General features: G+C 37.5%; 1 protein-coding gene across 2 annotated transcripts; it reads left to right on the forward strand.

Moving 5' to 3' along the window:
* The first annotated feature begins 1,100 nt into the window (after positions 1-1,100).
* Positions 1,101-8,812, forward strand: LOC130738912 (protein phosphatase PP2A regulatory subunit A). 2 transcript variants are annotated; one of them, XM_057591089.1, is made up of 13 exons: positions 1,101-1,260; positions 1,339-1,797; positions 1,905-2,151; positions 3,164-3,276; positions 5,159-5,238; positions 5,490-5,631; positions 5,733-5,813; positions 6,149-6,253; positions 6,367-6,549; positions 7,184-7,276; positions 7,726-7,865; positions 7,943-8,009; positions 8,451-8,812. In XM_057591089.1, exons 2-13 carry the CDS (start codon positions 1,405-1,407, stop codon positions 8,568-8,570), a joined length of 1,764 nt encoding a protein of 587 aa, XP_057447072.1. In that variant the 5' UTR covers positions 1,101-1,260; positions 1,339-1,404; the 3' UTR covers positions 8,571-8,812. The 2 variants fall into 2 exon arrangements, with proteins under 2 accessions (XP_057447072.1, XP_057447071.1); XM_057591088.1 differs by having other exon boundaries at positions 1,390-1,797.
* The last annotated feature ends 5,454 nt before the right edge of the window (positions 8,813-14,266 follow it).

Here is a 14,266-nt window from a genome sequence, read left to right on the forward strand (position 1 = left end):
TACACACACATATATATATATTATAGTATAATTAGATGTAATGTATGTAAAAATAACTCAGCGTAACGCCCGTAGCCCTATAACCTTTTTTGGCCTTACCACTATGCTATGCTATCCGTCATTAATAACACTGGTGAAGACTATCAAGTGGCAGATGAGAAAGATGCTTGTAAATAGTGGTGGTAGAGAGTGCCAAGGGGCAACAATAGTATGGTGACAATAATACCTCAAGTACACTTCATTTTTAGTTTTGTATTAAGAAAAAAGGAAAATGGTCAACATCCAAACGATGAGTCCACAAAACCAAACATATCATCATTATTATTTGTTTAAAATAAATTTAGCGTGAGGGGATGATGCTCTAGTACAAGGTAGAAAAAGTTGTCAGACTTAAATAACACTAACATAAAACTTACACTTACCTCAATCAAGGGGACTAGCGGGGGTTCGTACCTGCGACCTGTCAAGTCCGAGACTCTATCTTGCTTCACTAGACTAACCCTTGAGGTTCAAACGAATCATGTTGATTGGTAAAAATTTCCTAATATTGTGGGATGATTCTATTTTTTTCCTATAGAAGTCAAAATTTAATTGGAGGAATACATGGTTCTTTCATTTCTTGGAGTTTCTTTAGTATGTCGTTTTATAAACTTGAGAACTTCATTTAATAAGTATTTCAGGAATATTAGTTCAGGCGGTTATAACGGTGGTAACAGTGATGGAGAGTGGTGCAGCAGGTGTTTGTGGGGTTGTTAGTAGCCATTCGTGGTGGCGACAGCGACGGTGGGTGGTGGCAGTGGTGATGATGGCGGTAGCAGCAGTTGTGGTTATGAAGGGTTACAAGTTCTTAAAACTAAAAATCGTAATCACAAAACTATTTTTTATGGTTTTAAAAGTTGGGCTAAAACAGTTTTAAAACTAATTAAAAACTCATACATTTTTGCTGAGTCCATTTTATTTTCGTACCAAAAACTAACAACTGCACCAAACAATCCCTAAATTAAAAAGGTAAACCCGCATTTGTTTCCCGGGTCGGGCACAATCATTTCGGGCCAACCTTGCTTTTGGAAAATTTACAGCCAACAATGAACAGAAAAATACAAATCAAACAAAAAAAGCAGTTTCACACCCTCGAGAATGCAGAAAAATTTCCTGGGAAAATCATAAAACTAATTTTCTCTCTTTCCAAACAGCAGATCCGATCCACCCTCCATTCCCATTCTGCTCCTTCCTTCAACCATCAACAACAAGCTCCTTCAGGTTCAACCTCTTTCTCTCTCACCTTTCCCCTTTTTCAATTTCCCTGAAATTTCGCTTAATTACGCTCCGGTCCTTCAGATCAAGGACCAAATCGCAAGTTTCATCATCAATCGTGTGTGTGAATCGTAGATTCCGATCGACGCCATGGCCATGGTGGACCAACCTCTGTATCCGATTGCGGTTCTCATCGACGAGTTGAAGAACGAGGACATTCAGTTGAGGCTCAACTCGATTCGCAGGCTCTCCACCATCGCGCGTGCGCTTGGTGAGGAGAGGACACGGAAGGAGTTGATTCCGTTTCTCAGCGAGAACAACGACGATGACGATGAGGTGCTTCTCGCTATGGCGGAGGAATTGGGGGTTTTCATCCCCTACGTCGGCGGCGTCGAACACGCCAATGTTCTGCTTCCGCCGTTGGAAACTCTCTGCACCGTTGAGGAAACTTGCGTCAGGGATAAATCGGTGGAGTCATTGTGTCGAATTGGAGCTCAGATGAGAGAACAAGACTTGGTTGAACACTTCATCCCATTGGTTAAGGTAGTAACATTGTTGCATTCAATAACCCTAAGCTTTGTGTGATTCGAATGGCGCGTGTTTGTTGTATTTATCAATTTGCTTTTGTTGTTGTGGTTTTGGATTTATAGAGGTTGGCAGCTGGGGAGTGGTTCACAGCGCGGGTTTCGTCGTGTGGTTTATTCCATATTGCTTACCCGAGTGCGCCCGAGGCACAGAAGGCGGAACTGAGAGCCATGTATGGTCAGCTGTGTCAAGATGATATGCCCATGGTTAGGAGATCTGCTGCCACCAACCTGGGGAAATTCGCTGCCACTGTTGAAGCTGCGCACTTGAAATCCGACATCATGTCTGTGTTTGATGATCTCACACAGGATGGTATGTGAAAGTTGATATGACTGATTCCAGTACCCTATTGTGGATCTTTTAAATAAAATTAGGCGGAGCGTGATTATAAACACAATAGTTTTAGTGGTTATAATAAGTTCAATAGTTTTGTTGTTTAGATAAGGTGAGGAGCCTAATATAGATAGCTGATATATTCGATGGCTGTGAATGATGTTCTAAAAAAAATCTGTCTCCTCTGATGTTTTATAAGAATCGTATTATGAGATTTTGTGTTTGTCCGTGATCACTGCAAGTAGGTTGGGAATTTGATCTATTTAAGTTCAGAAAACCAACAGGAAGGAAACCAGAAAAGAAAAAAGAGGATTGGAATCCCATGGAGATATTTATGGAATCTTAGATAAGTTCAACTAGGTCATGTATGGTGTGAATCTGGAGGTTACTTGTTAAAATACAACACCTAAAATATTCGAAATACTCAATTATCAGCGTCTAATAGCCTTCATCAGTTCATACTTAAAATCTGTTAACCTTAGTTTCCTTAACATTACACTTTCGGTGGTTGGTTTTTCATTTCCGTGCAGACTTTGCCTGATGAACTGGTTTTATTGTTGATATTTTTTATGAAAGAAAGAATGCACATCTATATAATTCCAGAGAGGCAAACAAGTGGAACTTTAACCATATGAAGGAAGTTCTCAAGTGGGCATTCACATACAGAATAATTGATTAATAAAACAACATTCTTGTTGCTACAATTTTATAAAAAAGTTGATATTTCTATTTGATATTTTTAAGACAATGCAGCTTCAAAACCTTGACTTATTTTTGGCTCAGATGAAAGACTTAAGTTTCTTCTATTGATATAATTTCATTTTCTTGTTAGAAATTGAAGGCATTGTCAGTAGATTTGACTCACCTGTTTGATAAATGAATACAGTTTGAGTTTTTCATGCTGATTTTTAAATAGTGTTATTATACTCTTTTTACATGACCTGATGGATGTAATATATTTTAACTAATAAATTGACTCTTGGTCCTGCAGATCAAGATTCTGTTCGGCTTCTTGCTGTTGAGGGTTGTGCAGCTCTTGGAAAATTGTTGGAGCCTCAAGAATGTGTAGCACATATTCTTCCTGTCATAGTCAATTTTTCTCAGGTATATTGAACATTAGTAATTTTATGTGGGAAGATATTCATTTTGTACCCTTTGGCTTGTTGATTTACTAACACTTAAAATTTACCAAAAATTGAAGTAAAACAACAATTTTGCTTAACATTCATAAGAGCTCCACGGTTTAACCACAGCACTTTCAAGTCTTCTTTGGTGTTAATATAGCTGTAGGTACCCTTTCTCATGAACATATGCATGGGATTCTTATTTTTACATGCAGAGATATATCTTTCTTCTGTAGCCATTTTTTTGGCCAAGATAATGAAGGAATGTCTTGCCTGCTGCATTAGGGATTGAACTTTAGTTAACTATGATATGAGTATATCCATAGGCTAAGCCTATGGTTTGTTCTGGCCCTCCTAGGGATGTAGCACTGTACAAATTACTGTGCTTCCAGAATTTTGGAGTAACTATTTGTTTTGTTTCTCTGGAAAAATGCATATGTAAATTGTAAAATATGAATCAGCTTAATATTTATTTATTTATTTATTTTAATATGAAGAACACATAGATAGAAAATGAACACTTGTACCGCATTTTTTTCTTGTTTTAGGTCTGGTAATATTGTTTCAAATATTGACTGCCAATATACGACATAGTCACAAGATTCAGCAATCGTAGTATTTGGGTAGTAGAAAGCCAACTAGAGCATAGGCTAAATTTTGCATAGATAAGAATATTGTGATGGATGAGTGGACATGCAATAATAGGTAAGATTGTATTAGAGTGTGTGATGTAAGAGAAAATTGTGCCCAATGAGGGTATGAATGTTTTTATAGACAGTAAACTAGGCTAGTAGTGAAGTGTTGTGAAGGATAGTTTGAAGCACTTCATTGCTCTCAAGCATATTAAGTTTGTGCTTAATATACTATTCTTGACATTCCTCCTCTAGTTGTATCATAGATATTAATCATGCCTTCCTTTGTTAAATAGCTAATCCTACTTATATGAAGTGCCTTCTTGAAGATGTCCCAACCACATGTTCTTCAATTCTATCCTTACACATTCTATGAATATAGTAACTTAGTAAGTCCTTGCTAGATCTTTTCTCGGATGAAGTGGCAATTAGGCTCTGCAAAGTCTTGGTTTTGGACAAAACACTATGGTGTTATTTCATCTATACCAAAAGACTTTGTTGTTATTGTATGACATTGTGTCAAAGGGTTCTTTATATCTTCTTCATAGCTATGCATTTTGCACATGGTCTTGGGTGGTTTATTGTTCTTTGAACCATACGCTTGTACAAGTACAACTTTTATTTAGCTATAAAGTAATATGTAAATGAGATATTGTTGGTGGAAGAATGATAAATCTAATTACTTCAGATTAAATGATAAATTAGGAAATGAAATTACATGGTCATGCTTGAGATAATCCTCACACCCCCACGGCCACTACATATTAAGTTTTTTGACAGCTGCTTGGGTTTCCTAGTTGGCTTATGAGTAGCAACTGCACTCAGATTTATTCGATAGTTGAATAATAGAATGAGTTTAAACCTTGGGTGCGGGTCTGTAGAAGGTGTTTCTCTTGGTTGTCAAGCATGCTTTCCATGCTTATAGTCCCATCTCGCTTAATACTGGAAAACAAAAGAAAAGGTTTTATGCTGCTTGTGTTGTTTCCAAGATGATGTTCTACATGCTTTTTACATGAGTGCTAGCAAGTAGCAACACTCGCTCCAACTCTCTCCTTTCAATGCTCTCATTATTGGTTGAAATTTATGTGGGTCCCACTAAATTGGAAGTGGGACCCACATTTTAATTGACCCCACATGAATTTCAACCAATAAATGTGAGTGTTGGAAAGAGTTTTAAAGTGAGTGTTGTTAGCATTTTTCTAATTATATAGCTGATCACTTCTTGTTCAGGACAAGTCATGGCGTGTCCGTTACATGGTTGCCAATCAACTATATGAGCTATGTGAAGCTGTTGGTCCTGAACCCACCAGGTAACCTTTCCTACCTGGTAAATTATTGGTTTTATCATGACCTTCCTACGTGCTTTTTTCTGCTGATGCTATCTGAAAATCTGCTGTCAGTATGCATTTTTGAGTTAGTCGAAAAATTCTTGCTGCATGGTCAAATGTATAAAAGTTATATCTGCTTAATTTCTTCATGATCCATGACATGATTTAAAATGCATTTTGTTTTCCAGATTCTAATTGTCTGTTTATGATGGTGGTGAATTGGTGTTTTGTAGGACGGAATTGGTTCCGGCATATGTTCGACTACTGCGTGATAATGAGGCTGAAGTAAGGATTGCTGCTGCTGGGAAAGTGACCAAGTTTTCCCGCATATTAAGTCCTGAACTTGCTATTGAGCATATTCTACCATGTGTGAAGGTATACATAACCATAGAAACATAAGATTCTCACAGGTTAACAATTATGATACACAGTTTTGATGTTATTGTTAACTGACTGATCAAGTTTGCTTGCTATAGGAGTTGTCTGCAGATTCATCTCAACATGTTCGCTCTGCATTGGCTTCAGTTATAATGGGAATGGCACCAGTGTTAGGAAAGGTATGAAGCTCTATCTAAGCACATGAGTTGTACCGACACAAAACTGAGTTGATAATACTCAGTGGTCTCTACTAACTTTTACATTCCATTAAGTAGAAATCAAAACTTTTCATCTCAGTGATCTCAGTCTCTTTTCAGAACCCCCTCCCTCCCTATTTTCATCACTTTCTCATTCATCTACTCGTCCAAGCACACTCTTGTTATGGTTTCTAGCACTCTATTACCGTGACCTCAAACTTTTGAAACTGTTCCACTTTAAATGTAACTCAAGTCTTTTTAAAAGGAGAGGATGCATTTGTCTTCTCACTTTTACTATATTTTTGTGGTGGTTGCAGGATGCGACAATAGAGCAACTTCTCCCTATTTTCCTTTCTCTTTTGAAAGATGAGTTTCCTGATGTCAGGCTAAATATTATCAGCAAGCTTGATCAAGTGAACCAGGTTTGTTAATGGAAAATTGAATTATCTTTCAGATTGGAAATGCACATTTAAAATGTTATTACTTTTCATACATTCCCTGTATTCAAGCTTTGTTATGTACATGTTGATTGCAGGTTATTGGTATTGATCTGTTATCCCAGTCTCTGTTACCAGCTATTGTTGAGCTTGCTGAGGATAGGCATTGGAGAGTTCGACTTGCTATCATAGAATATATACCCTTATTAGCAAGTCAGTTGGGTGTAGGTTTTTTTGATGATAAGCTTGGAGCTCTCTGCATGCAATGGCTAAAGGACAAGGTTTGGGAAGCAACTAAACTTAATTTCCAATTTATTCTACTCGTCTTGTTTATGAAGTCCATTTTATTAAAACATTGAATTATTCAGAGGCTTGTTTTATGCTAAAGCTATTATTATTATTGTAATCGGACGCGTTCCCATTTTATTTGATATTTGGATATCTCTAATATGAGTGATATTCTTCTTCAAAATTAAATTTTTCAATGCTGTTTTTTTTTTATACTGTGGTGCCTCTTAGTACTTGGCTTTGACTGGGTGCTTATATCTGATATGCATTTGAAAATGTGGCTTTTTAGCTGATCTGGTGTAACAGATCTTCATTTTAGAATGCTAAAAGACCAAAATGAAATGTTAACCGGGGAGTTATTTTCTGTTTGATATGCAATACACAAAGTTATTAGTGATTTAGGCTGTCAAAGTACTCGGAAATAGCTCAAAGGGTAAATAAAGCTTACAAGTCCTGTGTTTGATCAAAGATTTAAATTAACCTCTATTGACTCGGTCAATTATAAAAGTTTTAAAACTTTTCTAGTCAAGAAACTTGCTCAGCTTTAATTTCATTGCTCTTCTACTTTTACATTACTATTCCGAGTAAACATATTGACTTCCTCAATTGTATTTCTTATGGTTGTAGGTATACTCAATCCGTGATGCAGCTGCTAATAACGTGAAACGCTTAGCAGAAGAATTTGGACCAGATTGGGCAATGCAGCACATTATTCCCCAGGTTTTTAGCTCATGTTTTGTTGATGTCCATCAGCTGTACATTTCACCTAAAACTATAGAAAATGATTCTAATACCAGTGATATCATAGAAAACCCTCTAAACCAATGCTTTGAAAATGTTGACTCGAACTTGTGTAGCCTCTGTGAACAGTGAGCAAAAAGTTTGGGTTTCATGATACATTTTATAATTCTTAAAGAAAAATAAAGTAAGTATACAAAAATGATGTAAAGGTGTTGTAAGCTGCAAAAGCAGTTATTTAAGGGATGTTCTGAATTGAGGAAAGTGGCATGAAGAAGTATCGACTTCAAGTTCTCTGAGAATTTTCTGATGTCTCAATTGACACTTATCTTATGATTGTATGGTTGTTCAAAATACGTCCTGAATGTTTTTGCTAAATACAATCACTGTGGTATTCAATTTATCTAAAATAATATCTTAAGCTTTTACAGGTTTTGGACATGATTAACGATCCACATTATCTGTATCGAATGACAATTCTACAAGCAATTTCTTTATTAGCTCCTGTTCTGGGCTCAGAGATTACTTCTTCAAAACTGCTCCCTCTGGTTGTAAATGCGTCTAAAGATAGGTAAAATTGCTTAGCCCCCTTCCTGTTACATGTCTTTATTTAAACTAGTGCTCATAGGTCATAGCATTGTTTTGCAGGGTCCCCAATATCAAATTCAATGTAGCAAAAGTTTTGCAATCTCTCATTCCAATTGTTGAGGAATCTGTAAGTAGCTTCCATCTAAGATTTCATCTTTAATACACTTCCCCCTGTTGCTCCGATTATAATAAATAGTATATTGATTTCTAGAATGGTATCTTTATAATAATTCAGATTAGCGGTACAATGGTATTAATTTGTCCTAGAAATATTGAGATTTTGATTGTTGTGGACTGGAATTCATTTTATGCTACTTTGAATTAGTTTTTTGTTGAATTCTTTTCTCGAAAAGAAATTTCAGACTTATTACTTGCTGAACTAGCTTAGCTTAACAAAACCAGTTAGCTAAAAGCTAAGATGGCTGTTTGGTAATGACATCACTTTGGAAAACTTTATCCTAGTTGTTTTCACCATACTTTCGTTGGGTTTTCAATAAAGCTTGTAGTAGTAAGGAATAATTTGACAAACATTATTATTTGATAACTAATACTCATTTGAACAATGAAGGTTGTTGAGAATACCATCCGTCCCTGTCTGGTTGAGCTAAGTGAGGATCCAGATGTTGATGTTAGGTTTTTCGCCTCTCAAGCACTACAGTCTAGTGATCAAGTCAAGATGTCCAGCTAGATCAATCTGCATTTTTTCTTTATTTTATTTTTTTCTTTTGTAATATTTGCAATTTCTTATGTAATTGGTGTCAGGCCAACTTGCTCAATCTTTTGTATTACGTATCATTGTTGAGCTCCTGCTTTGCTTTCGTTATATTTGAGAACTCTACTACCAGGTTCTTTGTAGTGATGTAATATTATCCAGAAGTGGGAAGAGTTTTGGCATGAATCCGCTAATTCTATGATCTACTAATTTGAACATTTTGTATGGATTTTTATACAGAAGATATTCGTAACATGCTTAAAAGAGGTGCATTATGATGTACCAAAAAAAAAGATGTGCATTATGAAACATTGATGCTATTTGAGCTATATTGAGCTGATTTTATAGTATAAGTATTTAAGCATACTTTTGTTTAAACTTCAAAAAATAACATGATATTCAGATAAGTCTTTTAAGCTTATGTTAATAAATTAATAATTTAGCTTATGAATAAATATTTAAAATTATGTATAAGTCATATTGAACTTATTTCAATAAATTCATGAATAAAGCTTATGTGATAACTATCCTCTCTTATAACCAGCAGCTACATCCATACCCTCCACCTTCTCTGACCCAAACCTCCATCAGTGTACTGCAAGCTATAACCAAGCCAAAAAACAGAATCAAAATCAGACCTCGTCCTCAACCACTAACAACCAAGAAACAAACTCCAACTTGAATTGTAACCCAACCACCACCAGACCACGTTCATCTCCTTGTTGACCCGACAGTCAACAACGCCCCTCCCTGGCCAGCAACCTCTGCATTAAACCCCTATAACCGCAACAAACCAATCATCAAGCCACTGTGTTGGAGTCACCCACCACCTCCATGCTCCTCTATGAGTTGCTTTAGGTTGTTCCAATCATCTTCGGTTCGTCGGGATCTCTCCCTCATTACCTCACTCTCTATTCTGACTGCTTCCTCTTCTACTCTCTTTGACGGTGTTGACGTTAACAAGGGCAAGAGAGGAAACTATTGTTTAGGGAGAATAGGTATTAGGTCAAAAGTTGAGTGCGAGAAAAGTGTGATTGAGCCCTTTTGGGATGAAGGGTTGCGCCTTCGGCCTTTGTTTTATGTTTGGTCCATTTTACTCGGATGGTGTTGGAGTTTATGGGTTTCTGCTTTGTTGGTGATTGGCATTCATGGCTGATTTTGGGAATTTTGATTTTGAGAGCTTGTTGGTGGTGTTTGTGGATTCATGGCTTTGGTGGTCGTTTTAGGGGATGTGTTGTTCATGAGGAGGGATGAGGGATTAGAGATGAAGATGAAGATTTCTTATTAGAAATTTATAATTTTCTAGACTAAATAAGTTTAGTCCCTCTAAAAATTGAAAACTTTGGTTTTAGTTTCTCGAGTGACATGTCCATCTTCCATCTTTTCTATGATGTGGCAGATGATGTTGGAGTGTTGTATCAAGCTTCACTGGACACGTAAGCAACTCAGGCTTTGGTGAGGACTAAAATATGAAATTCAAAAGTTTCAAGGACTCAAGTGCGACTTTGCTATGACAAGCGACTAAATTAACCCTATATTTTTTCTTTTAAAAAGTTAAAGGAAACTGGGGAATGTTTGGGTCATGAACTACACTTATTTGAGCCAATTAATATATTAGACCACTTTAAAAGTGATCCACATTAGGGGTCACCTAATATATTATCTTGGGTGTTGAACTTTAGGCCACCTTTGTAGCTTAAAATTAATTTAGGGGATTAAAGAGAAAAGTTAAGGAAAAGAAAAGAGGCAAAAGTAATAAATAGTGCTTTGGACTCTAGATCAGGCTTGGCGGAAGCTTTGCTTTGAGCATAATGACTTTCTCAGATTTCTACAACCTTCCCTGATTCATATGAAGGGACCGGTTTGTTAACTGTTGGTTGGCGCCCCCTTCTGCATAATTCTTAAAGTTAAATATTGATGGCAACTTCCGGGAGGAGAATGGCGTTATGGGTGGTAGAGGTCTTCTTCGCGATCAGGCTGGTCATTGGGTCATGGGTTTTATATCTCATTTTTTAGAAGGGAGTCCTTTCTTGGCCGAGGCGGTTGCTATGCATGATGTGCTCCAAATAGCTTGGGAACGACGAGTGCGTCATTTAATTTGTGACTCGAATTGCCAAGAGTTAGTGACAATAGTTGCTGATCCAAGCAGGGTGGTATCTCATGTCCATGCACTCGTGCTTATGGAGATTCGCGGTTTGCTTACAAAGAGTTGGCGGGCGGATTCAGTAGCGGATTGGTTGGCTAAACTTGAATCTCGTCTTCCATCAGCTGGGCTTTCATTGGTTGAGATTCCCCCACCAGAGCTTGAAGTCCTTCTCCTGAGGGACTCTCTCTGGGTTGGATAGTGTTTGTTTTTTTTTATGTTAATTTTCCGATGTATAAAAAAGTATATGAAAGAAGATAAAATATAAAAGAATAAAAATAAAGTAAATGATTGAGTTACCAGTTATTTTTGAGCTTGCAGAGGAAAGGCATTGGAGAGTTCGACTTGCAATATAATAGAATATATGCCCTTATTAGCAAGTTAGTTAGGTGTAGGGTTTTTTTTTCTTATGATAAGCTTGGAGCTCTTTGCATGCAATGGCTAAAGGATAAGGTTTAGGAAGCAACTAAACTTCTGTTCAAATTAGTTCTACTCTCTTGTTTATGAGGTCTATTTTATGAAAAAATATGAATTATTAAGAGACTGGCTTTATGCTAAGAATGTTATTATTATTGTAATCAACCGCATTCCAATTATATTGAATATTTGGATATACCGATTATCACTGATATATTTCTTGAAAATTATATTTCAATGCTGTTTTTTTACTGATGTATCTCTTATTACTTGCCTTCTTTGTGGTGCTTAGATTTGATATGCCTTTGAAAATGTGACTTTTCAGCTGATTTCTTTTCTTTTTAATTTTACATGGAAAGTGTAACACCCCGATTTCGGTGGCGTCACTTTAGTAACAAAAAATAAACTTAATGCGGAAAAACGTGAATATTTTTTTTCGATAATAACTAAGACAAGACTGAATTAAATAAAACCCAAATGCGAAAAGTAATAAAGCTAATATACAATATATATATACAGCCCCCGCTGTAAGTAGCAACCTCGTCACGAGTAAACCTCCAGCGACGGGTAATAGAAGAGTAGCGCCCGTAGGCAATAGGTACAAACCGAATGAAAGGTAAGTGTCCGCAACACTATCCCTCAAAACTGAGAATAAGCTGACCCAATGGCCTGAAAATAAGACCTCCTAAGTCCAACCAACTCTCTGTGATTCTCGTAAGGCAACCACACAAAAAGCTATAGGCGGAACTACCCTGTCCCCAAAAGAAACAAATGAAGCAAAGACTGTCCGAGCTAAACTCTACTCCTACACTAATTCTAACTCGAGGAGCTCATACCAACACTCAAAACTATGTGCTAGCATGATCGTCGTCTGAATCAGAATCCAGGACGACCTAGTCTAAGTACACCATCCGTCCTCCTCTCGCTACCGCAATGCGCTCCTGTTCCAGTATCTCAACTCTAGTTCCCCCCGAAGGGTGAACCATCATGATCTAGTCCGCCGTGGACATCTGACAAAGGGCGTTTGTCCGCCAAAGCACACACAGAAGACGCGAGGGTCAACTCCAAAGAATTATGTAAATAATAACATCGATAGATACAGATAATAGAATAGCCACTTAGGCTTATAGCTAGGGATAACATCCTAGGGTTACATATTCCATAACGAACATAAATGACAATAAAAACACTTAACATGTTCTAAATAGGATTAACAAATAACAATCACATTCGACAACTAAGTCAGTATGCATGTTGCATGAAATGATATGCAGGTTAACCCAGTCAACCAATATGCAATCCGGAACGGATGGACATCAACGGATCAGCCCTAGCACCAGCCACGGTGGGACCATTTCGGCCCGCGTGCCTCTTATTCCAACGACAGCGGTAGTCAGATCAGCCGTAACCCGTAGGTCTGCCATTTCGGTCTGCTACAAGAGACGTCTACAGACGCTCTTACACGGAAATCCGGGTCTTATGACCATTTTGGAATCCGACGAGGTCCAGAGTACGTCCTGTGTTAATACCTCATTAATGTTGCATGAATGCAGGATGATTAGACAAACAACGTCTCCGAATCTCACTCGACACGTCGCCACGTGTTCTAGGTAAATCAAAGTCTCTAAAAGCTTACCCTAAGGTAAAGTCGATTCTGCGACAAAAGACACTTCTTCACAACAACACATAATCCACGATGATCTCCAAATCATCCGACTCATCTCAAACCGATGGTCACAACTGCTCAACGAGCACAGAGTATCACACTCTCGGAAACTAACGGTTTCCCGGACTTATCCCCAGGATAGCCCAACAACATATAGCTGCTCCAACAGCACAAGAACATCGACCTACTCAACACTTCTCAACTTCCTCAACGATTGGATCCGACGACACTTCTCGTTTTCCAAAAACTAAGATTTGCATCCAAAGCTTCCTTTCGAGTTTATTATCTTTATTTAAAGATTTAGAGGTTGTTTAATGTCTTATGAGTTTTCTTTTCAAAGTAATGACCTTTTTAGTCTTATCGCAAATCCTATAAGTTCTCGGGATCTCTAAATCCCCAAATGACTCCAGAGAATGTCTCGATCCTTACGCATCATAACAAGGTCCGAATCTCATTCTTCCTATCAAACTTTCTTAAAACTCTCAAAATAAAATCGGCATGACCTGCCCGCTATTCTCACCATTCAGAATCTCGGATCTCATTGCATAAGTATAAATAACTCAGCACAACCAATCAACATGTCATATATCAATATATTAAGCAATAACCACATAGCACTTAGCATATAAGGCATGCACCACACATCCTAAATTACCCAATTAGCACTGAGCATGAAGATTCAATCTCAAAAGCATTCAGTAGATTCATCATCTACATTGTCAGCCGAAGCCTCAGAAAACATTTTCCAATCACACACAATCCAGTGCATAAACAGTAAACAATGTAGAAAGCATCGACCCTAAGTATTAACTAGAGATTCAGTGAGAAGCCCTCACCTGCAGATTCTCCAGGATTATCTTCTAACTCTTCCTCACAAGCAAAGCGTTGCTCCTCAGGAAATTCCTCAAAAGTTCCTTTAAAGCAAAGTCACAGAAATACTATCAGAATCTATCGAAAACTAAGCTATCGATACTTACTAAGGTTACACGAAGTAATCTATACTCTAAGGTACGATAATCTAGCGCGAAAGACAAGTTTTCGGAAAAGGAAATTTTCCTCCTCCTCCCCCTATAGGCTCGGCCACTTTAGGTAATTAGGAGACTCGATTTTTCTTCGATCAAACTTGGTTCCTATGCTATCATTAGCCGTAACTAAGGTTATTCTGAACTCGGAAAAATTATCGGATCAAAAACTGTCGTAGGGGTATTTTGGTCATGATTTTTAACTTAGGATTTTCAAAACTGAAATCCCAAAAACCAAATTTTGCAGGGACGTCACCAACGACGTTTATGACAACTAATCCTACTAGCACTAAGCTAAGGCGATAGTTTTCAGCCTAAAGGTTGAAGCTTTACTCCAAAAACTCCAAAAATGGGTATTTTAGGCTAAAATTGATTCCGGCGGAATTCCGGTGACATAACGGAAAATCTAACCCGGCAGAAGTGA

The sequence above is a fragment of the Lotus japonicus genome, chromosome 2 (assembly GCF_012489685.1).
Source record: "Lotus japonicus ecotype B-129 chromosome 2, LjGifu_v1.2".
Lineage (NCBI taxonomy): Eukaryota > Viridiplantae > Streptophyta > Magnoliopsida > Fabales > Fabaceae > Lotus > Lotus japonicus.